This window comes from Squalius cephalus, assembly GCF_949319135.1.
Source record: "Squalius cephalus genome assembly, chromosome: 20".
Classification (NCBI taxonomy): domain Eukaryota; kingdom Metazoa; phylum Chordata; class Actinopteri; order Cypriniformes; family Leuciscidae; genus Squalius; species Squalius cephalus.
In genome coordinates, this window is record NC_137141.1 from 3,051,188 (window position 1) to 3,078,192 (window position 27,005).

Below are 27,005 nucleotides of genomic sequence, written 5' to 3' on the forward strand. Positions count from 1 at the left end.
GATTTAAGAATGTTTTGATATTTGATCTGGAAAACAAGAGTGGGAAAATCACTTTTTGCATAGTAATAACATGCAAACAAAAAAAGGAAAGGAAAAGTAAGAAAGGAAGAAATATCTGTGAGTGTACTTGACTGTCACCGATTTCCCACATGACAGGCCTTTAAAAAAGCATCCGCAGGAAGAGAGCTGAGATGTTCGGAAAACATTTAGCGGATCAATACGTCGGGGAGCGAGTGTGTGCTCTGGGACACGAGCCCTTCCAGCCGGAATACTGTTACACTTCTATCAGTCAGACGCGCGGGTCGAGCGATTCAGCATATTCCTGTGTCTCTGCCCAACACAAGCGGCCCGTGCCAACAGCGCCTCGGCTCCAGCGGGCCAGCGGAGCGCCAGCCAACTACATCTACGGCTCTGACACGGTCAGTGTGTGTGTGTGTGTGTGTGTCTCTGGCGCTCGCTGAACCTGACGTGTGTTTGAGCAGATATAGGTGCCGGTAAAGATGCTTCACAGCATGTGACTGACTTAAAGGCCAACAAATGGCATTGCAAAGTGACATGTGACCCAATGAACGGTGAAACACACTTCACACATGTGCATCAATGTGTTTCTCAAGAACTCCTGAAGACACACAAGCTTGAGATCGTCTGCAAAAACATGGCGTGTGGTGTCTGGGTTGTGTTTTTTTTTTACTTTGTGTGTTTTTTCTCATGGCAGTGTTGTTATAGTAAACTAAAACTATTACAAATATTTATAATTCATTGAAAAAAAAAAAAAAAAAATATATTTCATGGTCACTTTAAAAGATACACATACATATATATATATATATATATATATATATATATACACATTATTTTTATTTTATTTTTTTTTTAAAAACTGAGAAAATGTAAAATGACACATTTTGCCTTGGAATAAAATTACAACAAAAAAAAGTTACAGAAATAAAATAATTTTAAGTTTAAGTCCTGAAATTACTAAAACATAAAATAAAAAAAATAAATTAAAGCTAAACACACACACACACACACACACACACACATAACCCTAGCCCTATAAACAGTTAAAAATTAGTTATTAAAATTATTAAAAAAAAAAAAAAAATACTGAAATGAAATAAATGTAAGTTGAAGTACTAAAATTACTAAAACTAAAACATCAAAAAAAAAAAAAAAATTAAAGCTAAACACACACACCACACACACACACACATATCCCTAACCCTATAAACAATTAAAAATTAGCTATTAAAATTATTATTTTTTAAAAGTTACTGAAATAAAATAAAGTACTAAAATTACTAAAACTAAAACGTAAACATAAAACATTTATAAAACATTTAAGTTTATGTTAAAATTAATGTTACATTAAATAGTATGAACAGATATAGCGTTTTTATTTTAATAATGTATTAGTTAATGTCAAAATTAACATTTATAAATGCAATAGACATTTGTATAGTTATGAATGAAACCTAAATTGTAAAGTGTTACCGTTTATATTGTTTAACGTAACAAAACATATATATTTGAAATGATTTTAGTCAAATAACTATAATAACCCTGGAGCGGAAGATCAGCATGTAGAACGAGCCTCTCACAAACATGCAAAGATGCCGTGACCCCGCGGGTCTCCTCACCTTCCTTCAGCATGCCCACTTTCAGACACTTCATGAAGCGGCACGCCTGACACGACTTGCGTCTCCGTTTGGTGATCTCGCACTCGTTGGTGGCCGGACAGCTGTACTCGATGTTACCTGGAGAAACACGGAGAGGAGAGACAGCGTGAGGCCAGAAATAACCCCAGCAAAACAAGCTAATGCAGGAGAGCTTTACAACACCGCACTGCATCCATCAAAGCCATCAAAAGAACACTCTATAAATCACTTTATTTATAAAATCATCTTTTACTCAATTTGATAAATTGCTTGTGGCCGCGAGACACTACAGAACAGGGACAGCGTGTGCCGGGAAGATGAAGAAACATGAGGCAACAAAACAGATGAGACAGGATTCAAAACCAAAGCTTCTATTCAAATCACACCTCGCCAGATTACATTCTCACATTCAGAGCGCATGTTCAGCGGCTCCACGTATCGCCGTAGCGAGACCTCTTTTGCTGCGCCCGCTATTTACATAGAGAATATAACCAGATCCTGATACATTATTCAAGCTGAGCACTTCAGCGCTTGATACCTGCACAATAAAAGAGCCGTTTGAGTCGCATTGTGAGAGTAACAATAGGCAAAGTGCTTGATACACTCGGCCATTCTGCTTGTGTCCATGTGCATTTAACTGCGCGAGGCATTTCAATTAGGACATGTATGGGTAATGGCAGGAGAGGAGCCTAAATGCAGAGTGACAGTCGGCTGCGGCGCTCTTGTTCTCCGGCGAGCGTGTGGTCTGAATGTCTATGCGCTCGCTCAATTTATTCAGGCTCGTCTTGATCGGTGTGGTGAATAAAAACACTGAACAGCGGAGGGAAATAACACTGAGTGCGGGACACACCGCCGGGATTCACCAGGAAAAGAACAACATCTCTGTGTCGATGAGTGTGTATCTTTTAAAGTGACCGTGAAATCAACTGAATATTGCAGTTTATTATAAATGATTTATCGGTGCACATCATTATTGTGTAAATGATCTTGACTCAGAATAAGTTCCTCTTGCAGCATCTCTTCTCTTCTCTGATGACGAGGGCGGGGCTATAACCTGTCACTCACATGAGATCAGCCAATAGCAGACCACAACCATCCAATCAATTCCCCACAGACACAATCAAGCCCCGCCCACATCTGTTCTTGTTCCAGAAGCGTTTCACTCGATATACGGGACAATAGACTAGTGCAACTTCCCTTTCATGACGACTTTAAATCATGAAGCTTTAATTTTATATGGGCAGCCGCTTCTCTTTTGTTGACAGCAGCTTTATAAGGTTTATAAGCACTTCTCATCACAAGTTTGGGAAGATGGTCGGTGCATGTTGTGTTTTCAAATGCACATTATAAGCAGCATTTACTGTGAATGGAGACGCTGAAAACACCAGGGGCCTCATTTATAAAGCTTGCGTACGCACAAAACGGGGCTGAAAACATGCGTACGCCAGTTCCTGCGCAAAAGGTGGGATTTATAAAGAAAAACTTGACGGGAAAATTTGCGCACCTGCACGCAAACTCTGACCCGTGCGTACGAACGTTTTGGAGATGGAGCACTTTGGCGACACCGATGGTGAGCTGGAGTTAAATGTATTTTTGGTCACTTTTATACATAAAATTTGATAACGTTTAAGTTATCACGTGGATGAATAATCATATGCAAATGATATGTACATGAGGATCTGCATAGTAAAACTAGGCGTTGTAAGCTCCATATATGGTTATTTCGGGTGGAGACGCATGCACGCACAATCTTCCGCTGACTGGGATTTATAAAGTGAATTCTGCGCAGGTTCTGGCGTACGCACGGTTTTATAAGTCTGAATATTTTTTTGCGTACGCCATTTTTGGCTTTCGGGCGCACGTACACTTTTAGTAAGGTTCCTACGCACAGTTTTATAAATGAGGCCCCAGATCATGGAAAAAACACAGAGCCGCGCTTCACACTGAAACACACAGCGCATATATTTATTGCGGACTCTAAAAAGTGCAGCAAAATGAAATGGGTCAGTTCTGGCAGGTTCTTATTCATGACAACTGTGTTTCACCTCTATTAGTGTAAACTTGACTGTTCAGTGTTCTGCTGTCTCTCTATTTAAACATGTTCCTTCAAAACCCCTCACTGATTTGTGCTTATTTTCATGGAAGCTACAGAATAACACAATAAAAAAAAGGTAATTGTGACTTTTTATCACACAATTCAGACTTTTATCTTGCAATTGTGAGTTTATATTTTGCAATTTTGAGAAAAATGCCTGAATTGTGAAATAAAAAGTCACAATTACCTTTTTTTATTGTGTTATTCTGTAACGGAGACAAGCTTCCATAATGATCAAATTATATATACACTATATAACACAAAATATTAGTAGTTGACCACTTTTTTAAAGGCTGATGCTGATATCTTAGAGAACCAATCACAATATTTAATTTAAAGATAATAAATAACGTGCTGCAATGACATTTATATTTACTCAACATAATATTTGCTAAATTACAAATGAATAATTTGAAAATGGATCAGTATGGAGAAAATTACTTGAATTTGATGAAAATTAAACCTGTAAAATAATCAGGCTTATATTTTAGATTTAAACTTCTTTTAATTAATAACATTATAGTAGTTTTCACGGTTGCACTGTATTGTACAGTACGAGCACTTACAGTGTACTAAGAAAGTACTGGGTAATATAAGGCCACTACATGGGTAACGGTTAGGTTTAGGGGTAGGATCAGGGTTTTACCTAGTTATTACCCAGTTATTGTAATAAATATAATAAGCAAAGGCCTTAAAATAAAAGTAAAGGTACATAATATGTACATGTGGAACAGGACTGTAAAATAAAGTGCTACCGTTTTCACAAATAAAGAAAGTGTTGGGAGATCCTCAAAATAATATTCCCATTTCCCACACATATCAGACAAACTAGATAACTAATAAACATATTGACTGACTACTTGTCAAGTCCACTCAGCATTATTTCTATAGCGCTGTATACGATACAGATTGTTTCAAAGCAGCTTCACAGTGATAAACAGCAAAATAACAGTGCTAATGTTGTTAAGTTCATTAATTATGAAACAAATACATTTTCAGCCGTAAAGCGGCTCTACAGAGACAATAGTGTCATTACTCAGATCAGTTAAACTACTTTTTATCTATCAGCATCACTGCAGTAAACCTTTCTTAAAGGTTTCTCAGGAACAAATCTTATGAATTATGTATGCCTTTATTTATTGCAGTGGATTAGCAGAGATAGCGTGCGGTTGATGCCGTACTGTACAGATATGAATGAACAGGTCAGTCGCCTCATATGTGGAGCGAGGAGATTATCAGCGTTCTTCTGCTCTCTGAAATACTCCACAAACGCTTCCATCCCCCATTCCCAACTTATGCAATTATGTTAACATTATTGCACAGATCAAGCGGATGGTCCCAAGATGTATTAAATAATTAGAAATTCACCCTTTTATCTGGGTTATACAAATCAGTATGCAAATGCAGCAGATCTCTTTGGGTTTGGGGTAAATAAAGGTGTGGAAATGAGTGTGATAAAGTCTGATTGCGCCTCTTCCTGTTTTCCCGTTTGTTGTCACGAGCAACTAAACTCTAATCAAACACGTTTCCTGTGCGTTTTGACTCACGCATTGGTGTTCCCACAGCTTGAATGAGCAGAGACTCATCCTTCCTTTATCCTATCATTTTCTGGAGAAGGAAAGGCTGAAACTTCCTATTCTGGGATGCATCCCTGTGGGATCATTACGGCAGGATCCGTCTTGAATTGCAGTGTTGGTAAGCGTATCCCGGCCGTCTGATTGGCCCGCTCCACCGGGAGACTGATGGCTCTTATTCCCTCAGAAATACACTCCTCGGCTCACGTACACACACCTTCGGCTCTCGGCATCAGACCGGTCCACTTCACTGCTCATTCTGGCCTCTTCTGTCGGGACCAGTTTGAATAACTGTGATGTGGACCTTATATATTGTGGACTAGGCCTTAGTGACTGACATGTAAAGTGAACAACCATAGATTATTTTAATATCCAGGTTAGTGCTGCACAATTTGATGTAAAAACTAAATTGTGATTTTTCCGATCAAAATTGAAATTGCAATTTAAAATGGGCAAAAATGGCATTACAATAGTAATATGTTATTTTAAACATTTGAATATTTTTTAATCTTTTTTTATTATATATATATATATATATATATATATATATATATATATATATATATATATGACGATAAAATATAAATAAGAAAGATTAAAAAGATTCAAATGTGTTTAAAATAACATATTACTATTGTAATGTTTCACTGTAAAATAAAAAATAGATATTTATTATAATGAAAAAAATATATAACATTAATTTTAGTTATTATTTAAGTATAACTGTAAAATTATAGCTGTCTTATTTTTTTAATTTTCAAATATTAAATTGACTATGAAATAAAAAATTACAATTCTATTTTTATTTTTTATCGAATATTGCAGTGTTAATTCTAAATGATTTCTGGATGTACATTATTATTGTGTAAATGATCTTGACTCAGAATAAGTTCCTCTTACAGCATCTCTTCTCTTCTCTGATGACGAGGGCGGGGCTATAACCTGTCACTCACATGAGATCAGCCAATAGCAAACCACAACCATCCAACCAGCCAATCAATTCCCCACAGACACAATCAAGCCCCGCCCACATTTGCTCTTGTTCCAGAAGCGTTTCACTCGATATACGGCAGAATAGAGAAAAGACTAGTGCAACTTCCCTTTCATGACGACTTTAAATCATAAAGCTTTAATTTTATATGGAAAGCTACAGGACGGACAGCCAAAATTTATTGTCAAAAATCTCATATCATGTAAAGATTTTATTTGTAAACAAGAGGCAACACTTAGAAATGATGCAATACGGAAGACGAGCGCGCAATCGCTTCAGTTTCAGAATGGACCTACTTTAGAAGTCCTATAAATGTTATATTTTTAAAATAAAAGTCTTGGGATTGGAGAAGACAAATAAAGTCTGTTTTTTCGACATTAATCCGCTTTAATTTCTTTGATGGTATTTCAGGACCGGTGCCAGGCCATGGTTTGGGGAGAGACTCGGGTCAAGTAAGTAAATTACAGTAAAATGGAAGGTCTTCCTCATCAAAATCTAAACTGACTTTTACAGGCCTACTGTCAGACTCCATTACTTCATAGAAGAAAGAGAAGGAGATTCACACAACTTTACACCTGTGCTGAGATAGGGCTCGGGACGAGGCTCATGGTAGTGTTTGGGTCACGGGTGTGTTTGAGTCACGGGTGTGTATGGGTCACGGGTGTGTATAGGGTGACGGGTGTGTTTGGGTCACGGGTGTGTATGGGTCACAGGTGTGTATGGGGTGACGGGGGTGTGTATGGGGTGACGGGGGTGTGTATGGGTCACGGGTGTGTTTGGGTCACGGGTGTGTATGGGTCACGGGTGTGTTTGGGTCACGGTTGTGTTTTGGTCACGGTGTATATGGGTCACGGGTGTGTTTGGGTCACGGGTGTGTATGGGTCACGGGTGCGTTTGGGTCACGGGTGTGTTTGGGTCACGGGTGCGTTTGGGTCACGGGTGTGTTTGGGTCACGGGTGTGTATGGGTCACGGGTGTGTTTGGGTCACGGGTGTGTTTGGGTCACGGGTGTGTTTGGGTCACGGGTGTGTATGGGTCACGGGTGTGTTTGGGTCACGGGTGTGTTTGGGTCACGGGTGCGTTTGGGTCACGGGTGCGTTTGGGTCACGGGTGCGTTTGGGTCACGGGTGCGTTTGGGTCACGGGTGCGTATGGGTCACGGGTGCGTTTGGGTCAACGAGTGCGTTTGGGTCACGGGTGCGTTTGGGTCAACGAGTGCGTTTGGGTCACGGGTGCGTATGGGTCACGGGTGCGTTTGGGTCACGGGTGCGTATGGGTCACGGGTGCGTTTGGGTCACGGGTGCGTATGGGTCACGGGTGCGTTTGGGTCACGGGTGCGTTTGGGTCACGGGTGCGTTTGGGTCACGGGTGCGTATGGGTCACGGGTGCGTTTGGGTCACGGGTGCGTATGGGTCACGGGTGCGTTTGGGTCACGGGTGTGTATGGGTCACGGGTGCGTTTGGGTCACGGGTGTGTATGGGTCACGGGTCTGTATGGGTCACGGGTGTGTTTGGGTCACGGGTGTGTTTGGGTCACAAGTGCGTTTGGGTCACAAGTGCGTTTGGGTCACGGGTGTGTATGGGTCACGGGTGTGTATGGGTCACGGGTGTGTTTGGGTCACGGGTGTGTATGGGTCACGGGTGTGTATGGGTCACGGGTGTGTTTGGGTCACGGGTGTGTATGGGTCACGGGTGTGTATGGGTCACGGGTGTGTATGGGTCACGGGTGTGTTTGGGTCACGGGTGTGTTTGGGTCACGGGTGTGTATGGGTCACGGGTGTGTTTGGGTCACGGGTGTGTTTGGGTCACGGGTGTGTTTGAGTCACGGGTGTGTTTGGGTCACGGGTGTGTTTGGGTCACGGGTGTGTTTGGGTTACCGGAGTGTATGGGTCACGGGTGTGTATGGGTCACGGGTGTGTTTGGGTCACATGAGTGTATGGGTCACGGGTGTGTATGGGTCACGGGTGTGTATGGGGTGACGGTGGTCTTGAACGGATGCTGAGCGGAGATGACATGAACAGCTTTGACTGAGGGAACTGTCACCACGTGTTGCTTTCAGTGTTGTGTGTAACTCATTACAAGTATCAGATTACTTTTTCATATAACTAGTAAAGTAATGCATTACTTGACAGACATAGATAGATAGATAGATATTTATGCATTTAATCTCACTTTATTGACCAATGTACTTGCTTCTGACCTTCGATGATTCAGGTAAACCATAAGCAAACATGACTATAGATTTTTTTGTTTTCATTGGAAAAGTGTTGAACTTTTTTCTCCTGCATCTATTCTTCCGTTATCCAGAACACTTTTTTTTTTTTTTTTTTTATTCTTTTATTCTGAAGCAATATTCTCATCAGTGTTCAATCAACTTTGATATATTGATATTTAAATCTGCATATTGTAATATCTGGACCTTTAAAGGGCACTCCCCTAATCTTATTAAATGTATGCTTCATCTTTCATTTTAAATTCCTGAATTTGATCAATAAATTAAATTATTAAGAACAATGAGACACTATAGGGCTGATCAAATTAAATCATTTACACCAAAAAAATTAGTGTAATGTAAATGTTAATGCAATGTTATGAGATTGTTTAAAATATACAAACAAGAAACGTTGGAAAGAATGATGCTTTTAAAGATAACTCTAAACCGCCAGTAGGTGGCGGCGGCGGCGGTAATACATTTATCGTCCACTATAGATTGCAACTTAAAATAAATGTAATAAATATCAGAATCATTCTCTCGTTTTTGTGATTCCCTAGTTATTTTGTTGTTGTTGTTGTTGTTGTTTTTGTTATTGACTTTCTAATCAGGATAAAATTCTCTTTTACTTGTCCATTCAATAAATCCACTTGCCCCGGACAAGCGGACAAGCGTTAATGTCGAGCCCTGTTGTAATGCATTACTTTTCAAAGTAATTTCCCCAACACTGGTTGCTTTAAAAGGCATTTTTTGGTTGAAGGTCAAAATAAACGAAGCAAAAGTGACTAATGACAAAGCAAACCCTAACACTAACCACCCTGCTCTTGTTAGTCTCTGTATGCATGTGCCTGTACAGAAAGTGTACGCATCCAGTTTTATCTTTAGATAGACACTGATTCCAGCTTCTAAATTGTAAAATGTAAAACATTTTCACCACTTCAGAAACAGTCTACAAATCATCTTTCTGTCCAGAACCAGAATTAAACTTTCATGAGAGCATTAATCTCATTTATTATGAATGTACCTAGATATTCCAAGAATTCCATATTCTATATAAATGTGATTTGCCAACATCTGTAAGTCACTAAAGGGTTTACACTTGAAACACAAGTAAATTGCGTTCTCAAGATTTGCTCCACAGCTTGAATCCGCAGTAAAGATGCTTTGCTGATATAGCAGGCGGAATCTACGTATTGGGCAACATTTATCGGTTTCTGCTTAAGCTGCTTATGACTTTACCCTGAGAAAGGGAAACAGGTTAACTCGTTTACACGACCACATGCGCTGTCTGCATAATCGGGTTAAGAATGTGCATGCAAACAACTATTCAAATGCAAAATAGCACTAAAGTTCACAGAATGATAAACACTTGGCTGCTTTGAAAGAAATGAAGGACTTGTTACATTTGTAATTATTGTTGTATCACTATAAGGACTAAAACTGATTCAGTTCACCTTTTTATGTTTTAGTGATGAGAATCATAAGGAATTCAGACTTCATGATTTCACCGTTTCTATCAACTCTAGTATTAGTATGTTTGAGATAGTTTTTAGTACTTTATTTCCATCTTTACTGTACCTTATAGCATACAGAATATATGGTAAGACTTACAATAAAGGTCCCATTAGTTGCATTACAACTAACAATGAGCAATACATTTGTTAAAGTATTTATTCATCAAACATACAACTGTTCATGTTAGCTCAGGTGCATTAAATAATGTTAACAGATACAACTTTTGATTTTATTAATAAATTAATTAACATTAAAGGAGCTGTATGTAAGATTGTGGCCAAAACTGGTACTGCAATCACTTTCAAATTACTGTAGAGCAGTGTATCCGCTCCCCCTCCCCCCTGACTCGAGGTTGCCAGATATGCTGCAGGATCCAGCAGGAACATAGGCTGCTACAAGGAGCTGCAGCTGTGGAAAGAGCAGCAGAGCTGGCAACCCGGATGCCGAAACACTTCTGACTTCGTGATTGGTAGATAGGTGGAGGGTGGGGCTTCAGGCCAAAACACAAGATGACAACATCAACATCAGTTGAGGGCTGCAACTTCACTTTTTAAATGACAATATCCTGGCCGTACTACTGTTGTCAGCGATATAAGTATTTGAAATGAACATGATTTCTTAATGTCTATTGACATATCAGGGCCATTTTATGATTAATTGAAATACATTTCTTACATACAGCTCCTTTAACTGAGATTAATCAATCCTTCAGAAGTGTTTTTATTGTTAGTTCATATTAATTTATTAATTTAAAGTCCCCCTGTGGTGAAAATCCAGTTTTCAATGTTGCTTATATGTTGTTTAAAGGGGTGGCTGATTATGATTTGACTTTTCTAACTTTAGTTAGTATGTAATGTTGCTGTTTGAGCATAAACAACATCTGCAAAGTTAAGAGATTTGCTTTTACAGAAATAGTTTTTTAAGGACTAAAACAAACGGCTGGTAGAGACTACATGAGCTTCCTCCCGGGTTAGTGACATCACAAACCCTAAAATTTACATAAACCCCGCCCCCAGAACACGATTTATAGATTATCAAGACAGAATGCTAATCAATGACTAGAAGATAGACACACATAAGCTACATAAATTCATCAACTAACCATTCAGAAGTGACAATTTTAACATGCTATATAAAAATATCTGTGGGGTATTTTGAGCTAAAACTTCACATACACACTCTGGGGAATGTGAAAAGGGCATTAACCCACAACTTTAATATGCTTTAAGACAACCCATGTGTAAATTCATAAGTCGACACCATTGCTGAGTATTTCCTCCTTAAAACTGCAGTGAACCAAAGACAGTCTCAAAAACACGCTTTGAAATCGCTTAAAATAAATTAAAATATATTTTAAGACATTTTCAAGAAAAAGAAAAAAAAAAAACGTTTAAATGTCTTTTTGGTGATCAAAGGTGAGTTTTAAGGGAAAAAAAGTATTGACTACTGGGGAACTTTAACTAATGTTAACTTATAGAAACCTTACCAGCTAACAGGGAAAGTTATGATCAAACGTTCTTCCAGTAACGTTAAAGGGGGGGTGAAATGCTAGTTTTTTACACTGGTAAAGAGTTGGATTCCCATGCTAAACATGGACAAAGTTTCAAAAACTAAGTTGTACGTTTGAAGGAGTATTTTTGTTCCAAAAATACTCCTTCCGGTTTGTCACAAGTTTCGGAAAGTTTTTTTCGAGTATGGCTCTGTCTTACGTAAGATAGGGCGGAATTTCCTTATACGGGTCCTAAGGGCACTTCTCCGGTAAGATCGCGGCCGCGCGCGCACTCGTAGAACAGAGCAAGAGAGTGAAAGCAGTTCGCCATCAAAGCGCCCTGCCCGGCTTTTGGGAAGTCAATGTCACCAAAGAAGTGTGTTTTTGGTTGCCAGGGCAAGACAACCCTGCACAGATTCCCAAAGAACCCAGCATTAAGGAACCCGTGGATGGAGTTTGTTTTCCTGAGCATAAACGGAGTTGTGTAAGACTGTTGTTCCCTGCATTTCGACGATGATTGTTTTATAAACAAAGCCCATATCGATGGATTTGCAGATCGTCTAATGCTTAAGGATCGAGCAGTCACAATGATAAAGGTTCGCGGTCGTGCGTTGGAACCGGACGGTGAGTAAAACTGTTTGTTGAACAAATGTCTCTGTGTGTTGTCACTAGCTTGGCGCGTTAGCACAGCTAAGCTTCGCCCACACGGCCCGCCCCCAGCCGCTCGGTTTTTTCCGGAAAGACTCGGTACAGCCTATCTTTATGTTAAAAATTTAATAAAACAAAATACTTTTTGGAGATATGAAGGATGCAATATTACTCTATAGGTACTCAAGATTAACAGGAGATTGAGTGAAAATGAGCATTTCACCCCCCCCTTTAACAGAACGTTCGTTCAAAGTTATTTTGGCTTTAATAAACGTTAGCAAAAAAAGAAAAAAACATTTTAGTTGGATGTTCATCTAACATTTTTTTAAATGTTACTACTTGTTTCAAAGCGTTCAGCGAACACTCAAATGTAACATTCCGATAATGATGAAACGGAACGTTCCCTAAACGTCTGTTTAACCAAGACATTTAAAAAACAACATTTAATGAACGTTCCGAGAACATTCAGTTAGAAAAATCTTCTTAGAACATATTTTCGTTAGCTGGTTTAGCGTAAAGTGTCACCAAACTTATTTATAGAGTTTTTCTGAACTTTTCCTGTTATATATCTGTCCCGTTCAGACCGAATGTCTGTTGGATCATGGAAACCCTCAGCCCTGTTATTTACTCACTTAATCACATCTAATCCACATCTCTCATGCCTCTTTACTTGTCTTCTTCTGTCAAAAGCTCAACGTCTGCCCTATTCTTCCTCCTCTCGTTGTCTCAACCTGCCCTGCCTAAAATCCTCCCTCGTTCTTCCCGAGCCTTTCGTCTGCTTATTATGCCATTAGTCGTCCGGCTCTTGCACGAGACAAAAACCAGTCCCTCTTCAATCTAAAGAAAGTCCTCTGTTTCTTCCCCTCCTTCCTGAAATTACCCGGCGACGCGTGCCTGCGTTTCTAATTGCGCCGGTCGTCCCCGGAGACAAGCCCCTCCCCCCGGCATAATGAAAAGCCTCGGCCTTAATTACTCCTGCTGAACGCTGATTGTTATTGACAAAACTCCTGTGGCTCGGACAAACGGCTCTAGATTAGCTCCATTACAGGCAGCGCTCCAAGAGGAACAGCACAGCGATAGAGGGGGGGAATCGCCATCTGACAATACAAAGATGCTTTCTTTCTTTCTTTCTTTCTTTTCGTGTAACTCTCCTCTTCTTAGTTCTGCTCGTTCGTTCGAGTGTCTTGTCACAAACGCTGTGTTTTTTAAGCCCGACTCTAAATATGTGACTTGAGGTCTGCCGCGCGCGTTTCGTCAACAGTGAGCGCAAATAGCAGCGTTTTTGGACGAGTCGTGATTGTTTGCTTCACAAAAGGTACATAGACTGTTTAAAGCCGATACAAGCGGTCCTGAACGCGAGTGTTTAAACACCTGACGGCGTGAGGGTTTGGGGATTTATGGAGCGATCTCGTGTTTTTGTCACTGAATTCTCAGTGAATCAGAGGAGACATAATTCATGCTGAAGATGAGTACATACAGTAGGGCTTTAAACATGTGTGTGAAGTTATGGGACAGTTTATTGAACCTTTAGACAAAGTCTAAAAGAAAAGTTTGCAAGTTTTGTTGCGTATCATATTTGATGCAATAGGCGTTTATGAAGGAAAAACAGCTCAGTTTTATTCACAGGCCCAAACTGAGCACAAATATGCAATTTGCTGCAGATGCTGATATTAATATGACAAAAAGATGAAATTCTGATGCTTGTGATCAATGAGATCTTTATAACAGTATAGCAGATACTTACATAAAATGCATATAAATATCCATATCTGCCAATAATGTCTAGTAAGATGATATTTAAATGCTTAGTTTTATGATCAAATCTCTGTAGTTTTAAATCATATAATGCAATGCAATATAATGATGATTGAGAGATGAACACATAAACCTTCCTCAAAAGCCTGATGATCATATTTGATATGCATGATTTTTATAATAAATGATGAATGATAATCAAGTAAAGCGAAGCTGCTTCAGTCCAGTTGAAATATTACTAACAATATCAAAGTTATTCTTGCGTTTCCTTGATAAATCAGGGCAGATTTGACACAGAAAGACTCGTGAAGCTCGAGCTGAAGGAGGACGCTTGTACAATTATACTGAAAGACTTTTACTTGATAAAACAGTCTAAACTATCAGTCAGAGACAGAAGGACTGAGGAGATCATGAGGTTAAACTTCAAATACTTGCATGTGTGTCAGACACATTTACATTACATTCGTTTTAATGTGAGCATTGGGAAATGTGAGTTTTTAATGCAATTAAATGCAATAAAATACAAAAGGTTTATGATATCAGAGCAGTGTGACTGCTGTTGTTCAGCATCTCTCTCACTGTATCTCTCTGACACACACACACACTCCTCTTCACTCTGACTCTGTGATGCTGCTCGTCTGTTGTGACCCTGAACATCTCGACTCACGACAGAAACCTCTGCATTACAGTCACACACACTCTGCACACTCACACACCGACACAGAACACACATATTCATCCTCAGGAACAACTTGAAACATGTCTGTTCAGTTTTCCCTCTTCAACTTTTAGTAGCAAGTAAAACATCCATCCATCCATTTTGGCGCAGTGTTACTTTAGCATTGAGATATAGTTTTTAAATAATTTGAATAAGTTTTCACTTTTATATTTTCCATTTTAATTTTAGTTATTGTTGCAGTAAATTTGTTGTGTTATTTTGTAATTATATAGAAGTAAATCTATAGATTTGATTAATCTTTATTTCCGTTTTAGTTTTATTTATCTGAAATTAAATGAAAAAGTTTCAAATGTTTATATATATATATATATATATATATACTGTGTATATATATATATATATATATATATATATATATATATATATATATATATATAATTTTATTTCGGTTAACATTTATTTTATTTCAAACAACGTTTTTTTTAAGGCTTGTGTTTTAGTAAACTATAATAGCCCTGCTGTGTAGAGACTGGATTTCAGAGTCGACGCACATTTCTGCTACATTTGACATGTTATTATACAGCCGTTCGCAGAAACCTCCATGCTAGCGTCTGATTGTTTTCTTGTTTTGGTAAAACCTGAATCTAGTCTTCGGTATTTTGGTAAACCTGCCTCTAAACTGCATGTGAAAACAAGCCTAAAGACCCGTTCACAACAAGGACAATAACTATAATGATAAAGAAATAGCTCTAAAAATAATTTTCACAACAAAGTTTTGTTTTAGTAGCAAGTAAAACTTCCATCCATCCATTTTGGCGCAGTGTTACTTTAGCATTGAGATACTATTATAGTTTTTATAAACAGTTTGAATTAGTTTTTACTTTTATATTTTCCATTTTAATTTTATTTTTAATGTTATTGTTTCAGTAACTTCAATAACTATAAAGATAAAGATATAGCTCTAAAAATCATTTTCACAAATTTCTTTTCCCAACAGCATCGGCAGCCAATCAGAATCCATCCTGCTTTAAAGAGCTCGAGCATTTAAAGCAACAGACGACAAAACTGCAGCGCATGCATAGAATAAACAGATCGATATCGTCCACTGGTGTAGATACTAATAAAGTTATCAATATAGTTTTCTTTATAGCTATAGTTCTTGGTGTGAACGGGCCTTTACAGTGCTTTACATGTCAGTCAAATGGTCTCTTTCTGTATAATAGGTCCAAATTAAGACACAATATGGAGCAGAACTTAAAGGGGTGGCTGATTATGATTTGACTTTTCTAACTTTAGTTAGTGTGTAATGTTGCTGTTTGATCATAAACAACATCTGCAAAGTTACAACGCTCAAAGTTCAAAGCAAAGGGAGATATTTACTTTTAAATAAATTGCTTTTAAGGACTACAACAAACGGCTGGTAGAGACTACACCACATTCCTCCCGGGTTAGTGACATCACAAACGCTACAATTTACATAAACCCCGCCCCCTGAACACGATTTATAGATTATCATGACAGAATATGCTAATCAATATGCTAAGTTCATCAACTAATCATTCAGAAATGTCCTGTTGCTTCTACATGTTGTCACTTCTTCTAGAGTCTCTCCATCATCGTCTGACTCCGGTTTGAACATAAAAGGCTATTCGTTTCTGTGCATGTGTGTGTGAGGTAAAAGGACACAAGCTCTTGAAGCTCCGCCCCCTGTGCCGGGAGCTGCAGCTCATTTGCATTTAAAGGGACAGACACTAAAATGGTGTGTTTTTGCTCACCCTCAAAAAGTGACAATTTTAACATACAATATAAAAATATCTGTGGGGTATTTTGAGCTAAAACTTCACACACACACTCTGGGGACATCAGAGACTTATTTTACATCTTGTGAAAAGGGCATTATAGGACCTCTTTAAACCATCAGTACCATTAGTCAAGATCTGCTTTGGTTTGTCCACTCCTACTGTGCTGTAGTGAGGAGAGACGGCTATTTCATCCGCTCTGGTCAGTGTGGTCATCTGATCATATGTCTCTGTAACAGTAAACCTCGTATAGGCGATCAAATGGATTGATTACTAGAACGCCACCGCTGGCGCCACACCATACATTACCACGACCATGTCATGATGATACATCAATAACAGCATCGTCTTTTTATTAACAACTGGCCATCCACGGTTCATCGTTTCTCATCGTTTCAGTTCATAGTGAAATATTAGTTTGACTTCTCATCATAATTGACCGTTTGCAAAGACCCGCCCCCTTTAGTTACTGTATCATGTTCTCACGCAGTGAAAAATACATTGCGGAGCAAAGAGACTGACAACGCTGACACACAGGACAGACCAGCTTACTTTTGATGTGAAACAAAGTCTCAACTTTCAAATTTGGTCATTTTTTAAAGACATTTAAACAATAAATACGGTTTTGTGGCTCTTTAATGTGTCGTAACAGATCGCTGCCTCAGTTAAAGCTCCTCGTCAACCGATCATCTCAAATAAACATGAATGAACATCAGAAGGAATGTTGTTTCAAACGTGGAAAGACGTCAGTACACAGTTCAAATCCACCGACGTTAATCTACTAACTTTTCAGACTGCTTTGACGCAATTAAGACAGAGCCCTGAGTTATAAACTCAGAATTGCGTGATGTAAAGTTGCAATTGCGTGTTATAAAGTCAGAATTGTGAGATACAAACTCACAATTGCGTTTTAAAAAGTCAGAATTGTGTGATATAAAGTTGCAATTGTGAGATATAAACTCACAATTGTGTGTTATAAAGTCAGAATTGTGTGATATAAAGTCGCAATTGTGAGATATAAACGGACAACTGCATATTATAAAGTCAGAATTGTGAGAAAAATGACAGAAATTAACAAAAATGGCCGATTCTGCAGATTATGATTGGTCAGATAGTCTGTCAATCAAACTCCCAGTGAAGGGTGAATTTACACACAGCAAAGAGCGCATATGATGGCCTACCTTGTATTGTTCTCTTGAAGAAGGCCTTGCAGGCTTCGCAGGAGGCCACGCCGTAGTGATACCCGGACGCGATGTCTCCGCACACCAGGCACAGGCGTTTAGGGATGGAGTTGAGCATGTACTCGCACTTGATGGAGGCGGGGTCGTCGAGCAGCGAGCTGGAACAGTCCTCGTATCGCTTTCGGCAGGCGCTCCCCCCCGCGCCCAGCGGCCCGCCTGCCGTGAACATGGGCGGAGAGTCCAGGCCGTTGGAGTGGCTGTTGATGGCGCTGGCGTAGCCGCCGCTAGCGTCCGAGTGCGCGCCGGGACTGGGGTGGCTCGCCGTGTCCACCAGAGACGACGGACTGGAGGGCTCAGTCTTAATGTAGGAGCCACAGCTGGACGTCATGTGCCGCTCCTCAGCGGCCATCCTGGTCAGCAGCCTGGAGGACACACACACACACACACGTGAGAAGGGGGCGGCCAGCGAGCAAAAACACAAGTGTGACGCCAGATCAGTTTCAGTAAACAAGCCGTCAGCAGTGACAACAAAATCCAATTCATAGAGCGCCCAGACAGCAACATATTGTCGGCCCAGATCCGGCCCACATCCGGGCCGTGTGAACCCACGTGTACCAACACTAAATCATCGTTAGCCAACTATGGTCACAAGTTCTGTCGTTATCAGTTTAATGAGTCAGTGTTTCCTGAAACTATAGTTCTAACGAACATTCGCAAACAGCATCGCAGAGTTGTGTGTTTGGAGCGACAGATCTCGACCTGTTTCTAGTTTGCATGACATGTGGACTCAATAAATCCTGATCTTGAGCCAAATAAGCAAGCTGACATTCAGTGCAATCTATATCTTTAATTAGAATACATACAAATGTAATTTACATCTTTTAGTTTGTCAAGAGATTTAAAGCACCGTTTCTGAAGAGTGCGCATGTGTGAACGTGATCTAGTGTGTAAGAACGAGTCTATGACTGAATCTGGAAATAAAGCAAAATAACTGAGAAAAATGAGGAATAGTCCTCAGATGCCGTGTCCGTAATTTATATCAACACATCTAGCATTAATTTGATTTTAAAGAGATTCATTAAAAGAAGTTATTACTCCACCACGTAATAACAACATTAACCAACGTGGTTGAACGACACATTTGTGACAATATGATTTCGGGAAACAGTCGTGATTAGCTAGTTAATTTATTCAACGATGTATCATACTATGGTAATTAAGCAGCGAGTTACGTAGTTGTACGGGAAACGGACCCGTGAACGATGATGGTTAAACGGGATTATTTTGGCACTATAATGATCCCAGACATCAATATAGTGTCGGCCCACATCTGGTACGTGTGGAGTCCATGTGTAAAATAAAGGTGACTTGACTGTCCGGGCACTCTCTAATTCTATGAGAATAGTGAAGTTCACACCACAACTATAACAATAGAGGAGCGAATCCCTTTCAGAATTTTTTTTTTTTCAGGTGATGAACGATAAAAACACAGACAGCCAATCAGAGTCAGAAATGAAAGAGCTCATGCATTTAAAGTGGCAGACAACAAAACTTGAATGCACTTATAATAAAAAACAGAACGATATTTTGCGTTGTTGTGGACACTGATACTGTTATTTTCATCTTTATCGTTATTATTCATTGTGTGAATGGCCTTTAATAGGGATGCACTATATATCGGCCACCATATCGGTATTGACCGATATATGTCAATTTTTTTATGTTATCGGTCTGATAATACAATTTGTCCGATATATTAAAGCTGATAAATAATGTATTATTTCCTTCAGCTGAGACACTTCAGACGCGCACTGTTCAACATGAGGGTTTCGAACTGCTTGAAATATGATTGAAATCACTTTAAAAAAAAGAAAATACAGTAACGTTCAGTAATGAGAACATTGTAATTGTGTGTTTGGGACATGGTTTTAATGGTGAGACTTTTGTTTTTGTAATCAGGCTCTCAAAAATTATAAAATTTAGATTCATCAGCCAATATATCAGTTATATATATAAGAATTATTGGTATCGGCCAAAAGTTCTGTATCGGTGCATGCCTAGCCTTTAATCATAACTGTTGTCATTTTAGAAATGTATTTTTATATTATTACACTTTCACGTAAGCATGAATCAAGGGAATGTCAATTCAAATGCAGGGTTTATTGTCTAGTTTCCTGATTTATTATATTTAAGTATAATATACAATAAAAAATATTAACATAAGAGTTTTCATAATATAGATTTACTCTCCGCATTATGAAAACTGCATAAAGCTTTTTCAAAAAGAAAAAACAGTGACTAATATTAATTCCGATAATTTCAAAATATGTTTTTCTGGTTGCACTTGCATGCTCTTACAGTGTTCTTACATCAGATAATACTGGGTAATATAAGGCCACCGCATGGGTTTAGTAATTACTGTAATTACTGTAATAAGTATGTACTGTAGTATGTAAATGCAGAACAGGACTGTAAAATAAAGTGCTACAGCTTTTTCTATTATAACACAGATTTATTCCGCAACAACAACCTCAAACATTATAGTTGAACTCCTGATTTCTGATAAGCATATATAGGTATGTCACCAATGCAAGAGAACAGAAATGACAAATAATAACAATATTTCCGGGATAAATAACCAGTGGGCCAATACTGCATATGATTATGTTGAATTAATTGAGAAATCGTGATTGCGATTAAAATATGATCCAATGTGCGATCCTATGAAAGAATATTCATTTTGAATATGGTCCTGATTCAAAAAATAATATAATCTGCATTAAATTTTAATTTGAGGAAAAAATAAAGCGTTATCAGCTAATGAAGATGATGAACGGAGAGCGATCAAACTGCTGCTGTCGTTCAGTGAATATTCAGTCCAATCCTGGGACAAACGGCACAACAATATCAGAGAACAGTTGCAGAAAAATCAATTATTTAAAGCCACAACAATCAGAAGCAAGTTCGGCAACACTTGAAGCCTTTACGTAGATGTAGATATTTTCATAATCTGCATTGTAATGCATTATATCTTTTCATAAATAATTGTAACCAAAGTTAAAATGAACAGATTCCTTGTTGCATCTGGAATCTGTTGTTCATCATGTGTTTAAATGGAGTATTTCTAAAGGTGTAACGATTATTGTAATAGCATTATAATGTATTATAACTGTGGGCTACAATTATTCATTAAAATGCATTAAAATACTTCTATCATACATTAAACATAAAGGCTTCAAGTAAAGTGTTCACAGAAAACCTCTCGAATCTCACAGTGTACAGGCAGCACTGGTCTAACACACACACACACACACACACACACACACACACGGGGTTTCAGGGGTCATGACGGGGTTACACGACGGGGTCACACACACAGCTGTTTCAGGGGTCACGACGGGGTCACACGACGGGGTCACACACATCTGTTTCAGGGGTCACGACGGGGTCACACACACACACAGCTGTTTCAGGGGTCACAACAGGGTCACACACATCTGTTTCATGGGTCACAATAAGGTCACACACATCTGTTTCAGGGGTCACGACGGGGTCACACGATGGGGTCACACACACATCTGTTTCAGGGGTCACGACGGGGTCACACGATGGGGTCACACACACATCTGTTTCAGGGGTCACGACGGGGTCACACGATGGGGTCACACACATCTGTTTCAGGGGTCACGACGGGGTCACACGATGGGGTCACACACATCTGTTTCAGGGGTCACGACGGGGTCATGATGGGGTCACACACATCTGTTTCAGGGGTCACGATGGGGTCACACACATCTGTTTCAGGGGTCACGACGGGGTCATGATGGGGTCACACACATCTGTTTCAGGGGTCACGCCAGCATTAATAAACCGAAGCTTCCCTTCATCCCATACAAATCAACTCTGACCATTATACTGACCACCAGCGCTGTTTTATACTATATCACTGAGAGTTTATTCATATTTTGAATTATTATTTTAATTTTAAAATATATGTAAATGTACTATAAATATAAAATAGAAATATAATTATTTTTACTTTTATTTTTTGTTCTCATTTTAATTTTAAAGTTTTTAAAAATCTTCAATCTTATAATCACCTTTAATTTTTTTAAATGAATTCATAATAAATGTTTTCTTTAGCTTTACCTTTGTTTAACATGTAATAACTCCATATGACAGATTCTTAAATGTACGTGAAATAATCAGTATGTATTACTTTTAGTATCATTGAGATACTATTATAAGTTTTTTATTTAATTTGAATTAGTTTTTACTTTTACATTTTCATTTTAGTTAAAGTTTTAGTTTTTTTTTTTTTTTTAAATACGTCGATAGTTTTTTATTATTTTTCTTTCAGTTTTAGTTTAAGTTAAATAAGCTTTAAGTTTAAATGTAGATAGCTGGAATAAAGTATTTTTATATATTTTATTTCAGATAAAGTTTATTTTATTTAAAGTTACACAAATGCTCTCAATGCTTTTAGTTCTCCATTTAAAGAAACATAAGTAAATAAGAAGCTGCAGACACGAACCCGAGTCGGCAGACAGCCGCTCCTCTGACTGATTTAATTGTAAATGCGAGGGTGACGCAGGGTTCAAGGTCAGGGGTCGAAGGTCACCCTTATTTTCTCGCGCTGGTTTCCCGTGGCCGTGGAGATGGGGTCAGCGTGTCAAATGAAATCTCATCGCAGCGTTTCACCGTCTCTCGTGTCATGTATATTCAGCGGTATATTCCACCTCTGGAACATCACAGAAAGGTTAACGGCTGAAATAAATAATACAAAATAGCTCCTTGTTAAAACACTGACCTTGTGGAAAACAGGCCTCTGTCAGAGAGAGTGTGACGACTGTGTCCCGGACACTGATGGATATTACAGAGAAACCCCAAACTAAGAGTCACGGCCAGTAAAACGCTGCAGTTGAAGTGTAGGAATGAAGAAGAGCATGAGGACTCAGATCAGACTCGCGGAGGAACACATCTCTGTCTCAGAAGACAGCTAACACCGGCTGTTTATCTACCATACTTTATTTTCGGGAAGAACACGCTGATTCAGTTCAGACTCCATGTGATGAAAATATTCATTGCATTAAAACAACAAAACATTATCACAATGATGTGTGCTTTTAATCACTGTATATACATTTATAGCTAGGAAAATTCCTCAATTCTTAAATGCGTCTCATATACATACAGTACCAGTCAAAAGTTTGGAAACATTACTATTTTTAATGTTTTTGAAAGAAGTCTCTTATGCTCATCAAGCCTGCAGTTAAAAAAAAAAAAAAAACAGTAATATTATGAAATATTATTACAATTTAAAATAATGGTTCTCTTTTTTTATATATTTTAAAATGTAATTTATTTTTGTGATGCAAAGCTGAATTTTCATCAGCAAGTACTCCAGTCTTTGGTGTCTTATGATCCTTCAGAAATCATTCTAATATGATGATTTGATACTCAGTTATTATCAATGATGGAAACAGTTGTGCTGTTTAATATATTTTTTTGGAATACTTTTTTCAGGATTCATTGATGAGTAAAACATTAACAGCATTTATTCATAAAAACAGCATTTATTCAAAATAAAAACATTTCTAACAATATAAATCGTTACCATCACCTTTTATCAATTTAACGCATCCTTGTTGAATTAAAGTACTAATTTCTTTAAAAAAAAATAGTTATTGTTCCCAAACTTTTGAACGGTAGTGTATATTGTTACAAAAGATTTCTATTCTAAATAAATACAGTTCTTTTTAACTTTTTATTCATCAAATAATCCTGAAAAAAGTATCTCAGGTTATAAAACAAATATTAAGCAGCACAACTGTTTCCAACATTGATCATAAATCAGCATATTAGAATGATTTCTGAAGGATCATAAGACACCAAAGACTGGAGTACTTGCTGATGACAATTCAGCTTTGCATCACAAAAATAAATTACATTTTAAAGTATATTAAAAAAGAGAACCATTATTTTAAATTGTAATAATATTTCATAATATTACTGTTTTTTTTTTTTTTTTTTTTTTTTTTTTTAACTGCAGGCTTGATGAGCATAAGAGACTTCTTTCAAAAACATTAAAAATAGTAATGTTTCCAAACTTTTGACTGATACTGTATATATATATATATATATATATATATAAACAACATATATACAACAGTTGATGCATATAAGAATTGAGAATTTTTTCTAGCTATATATATGGGGCTATATATATATATATATTTGGTACTTTACAGTAAGGTTTCATTTGTTAACATTAGTTGACTACATTAGTTAAAATGAACTATCAATGAAAAATACTTCTAAAGCATTTATTAATCTTAAAGTTAATTTAAATATTTACTAATACATTATTAAAACCAAAAGTTGCATCTGCTAATATTATTTCATGAACCACAGCTGTTTTTATTAACTAATGTTAACAGAGATTAATAAATACTGTAACAAATGTAATGCTCATTGTTAGTTAATACATTAACTCATGTTAACTCATGTTAACTAATGGAACCTTATCATAAAGTGTTACCATAATTTATAATATAATAAAAATATAGTAATAAATGGTAAAAAAAAAAAAAAAGTCACACTTTAGTTTAGGGTCCAATTCTCACTATTAACTGACTATTAACTATGACTTTTTCCTCATTAAACTCCTAATTACTGCTTATTAATAGTTAGTAAGGTAGTTGTTAAGTTTAGGTTTTGTGTGATTAAGGGATGTAGAATATGATCATATATAAATACTAATAAACAGCCAATATACTAGTAATATGCAACTAGTTAATAGTGAGAACTGGACCCTAAACTAAAGTGTTACCAAAAATATTCAAGTTATTCTTTTCTCAATATTTTCCCAGTTGACAGTTGTGTCAAAAACTGTGTTTTGCAGTCGTGACCAACACTGATATTAATGCTCAAACGCTTGCAGACAGTAGAGATGAAGCCAACTTTATATGTTATCTTTATCTGTTTGTTTAATCGCTTAAGAACTAATTTCCTCTTTCCAAGGACGGCCTGCAGGAGAAACTCAGCTTCTGTGTTCATTCGTTCAACAGTGGCATACGGGGCAATTCCATTTAGGCTTTATTCAGAAACTTCAAGGGGAGCTTAACCCCGGGTCAAAGGTCACGGTGAAGGGGACACTTAGCATAATTGCATACATGTCTGAATGGCTCTGGGTTCATATATAAAGCATGCGCTCAGCAGAATCTCTCCAGCAAAGAGCCATCATATACGCTCCTGCTCTGATATTTCACTAAATATGACTGTTCATAAACATGCATGACTCCGGCTCAGTTTCCAAATCCATGTAACAATTGCAAATCTTTAAAGATTCCATAAACGATAAACCAAAACATCAAAACGCCTTCCTTGTTAGTTCATGTTAAAAAATAAAACCTTACTGTAAAGTGTTATACTTCTTTTTTATTTTTTTTAGCATTTTAGCATTTTACATTTTACATTTGTTTTTAATAGTTCATTTCCAACGATTCAGTGAGTCATTAGACCGAGTTCCGACTCATGAGAGTTTTTGACTGATTCATTAAATGAATCATTCTTTGGTGAATCACTTATTGTCACTTACTTTTTTGTGATTGTAGCGGGCAAAAATCCTTGATTATGTGGCACGTTTTCTTAAAAAAAGCGATGGAATATGTGGGATATTTATGCAATTTTATGCGAAAATTGCGGTCTGATGAATGTTCACGTCACATAATGACATCACTTCATAACGTTCCCATGGCAACAGGGGAAACGGCTGCTCTTGTGTGAAGTAAACGCAACATTTTTCAACTTTCTGCGGAGATATATGTTTTTTTTGCCATATGAAATCATGATTGAAATCGGCAATTTATGCGGCGAAGGTGCGGCGTATTTGAAAAATATGCGGACTTTGGCTGATTATGCATTGAATTATGCGATCGCATAATCTCGATTTTCTGGAGGGATTTATAGCATTCGTGTTATTCTGTATGGTTTAGTCTTTCTCTCTCATCACATTTAACTCCAATTAAACCACATACATATAATAAACCTTACTTTAAGTTGGTATACTTCTTTCTTTTTTTTTCATTTCAGTTCATTTCCAACGATTCAGTGAGTCATTAGACCGAGTTCTGATTCATGAGAGTTTTTGACTGATTCATTAAAGGAATCATTCTTTGGCCGTGTTTATTGTGTGCACAATAATTGATTTATAGCCTTCGCATTATGTTGTGCGGTTCAGTCTTTCTCTCTCATCACACTGAACTCCAATAAAGCCAATTGTTGAGGAGCGGATTCATAACGCTGCAGAAAACCTCGATTCGACCAGAAAACACTCGATTCTGGATCCTTGCTGAATTAGCACCAGTGAAACTATAACTGAACTGGATGATTTGACTGTAATGCTGATGTTGATATCCGTCAGCTTCAGCTCATTCCTCGGGATGATCCCGCTCACGTCTGCTTTTGTTCCCGCTGAACACATTTAAATTCATGCTGAGCATCATGTTCAGTTTGGGTGTAATCTGATCATCTGGTTCCAGCGGGTCGCTCATACTAACAGAATTTCATCCGCTGTAATATAATTGCACTCGGGCCACAGCGCTGGACTCGCGCTCGCCTGAAGATCTCGCAGAGGAGTTTAACTGAGTGCTGTTACACACCTGAAGAAGAAATCAGCTAGCTCGTCACGACTGTTTCCCCAAACTATACTGTCTATATGTGTCGTTCAACCACGCCGGTTAATGGTGTCACGCACGTGGTGGAGTCATAACTACTGTTAATGAATCTCTTTAAAATCAAATTAATGCTAGATGTGTTGAAATAAATTACAGACACGGCATCTGAGGACTATTCCTCATTTTTTCTCAGTCATTTTGCTTTATTTCCAGATTCAGTCATAGACTCGTTCTTACGCACTAGATCACGTTCACACATGCGCACTCTTCATAAATGGTGCTTTAAATCTCTTGACAAACTAAAAGACGTAAATGACATTTGTATGTATTATAAATAAAGATATAGATTGCACTGAATGTCAGATTGCTTATTTGGCTCAAAATAAGGATTTATTGAGTCCACATGTCATGCAAACTAGAAACAGGTCGAGATCTGTCTTTCAAACACACAACTCTGCGATGCTGTTTGCGAATGTTCGTTAGAGCGATGGTTTCGGGAAACACAGACTCGTTGAACTGCTGATAACGACAGAACTTGCGGACATAGTTGGATAATGATGCTTTCGGGAAACACACCCTAGAGTGGGAAAGACACCATGAAATCAAAACAGACCATTTTTATGATTTTATGGAATATCGTAGGATTTATCGTAAATGATTTATCGGTGCACATCATTATTGTGTTAATAATCTTGACTCAGAATAAGTTCCTCTTGCAGCATCTCTTCTCTTCT

The 27,005-nt window shown here is 37.9% G+C and overlaps 1 protein-coding gene across 2 annotated transcripts in view; it reads right to left on the bottom strand.

Moving 5' to 3' along the window:
- The window catches only part of esrrb (estrogen-related receptor beta), a 128,326-nt gene that overhangs the window by 44,718 nt on the left and 56,603 nt on the right, over nucleotides 1-27,005 (bottom strand). For both annotated transcript variants that reach the window (XM_079853211.1, XM_079853210.1), the window contains exons 2-3: nucleotides 17,594-18,015; nucleotides 1,641-1,757 (exon numbers count right to left, since the gene is read on the bottom strand). In XM_079853211.1, coding sequence (XP_079709337.1) covers nucleotides 1,641-1,757; nucleotides 17,594-18,002 — 526 coding nt within the window. In that variant the 5' untranslated portion in view covers nucleotides 18,003-18,015. The remainder of the gene's footprint in view (nucleotides 1-1,640; nucleotides 1,758-17,593; nucleotides 18,016-27,005) is intronic.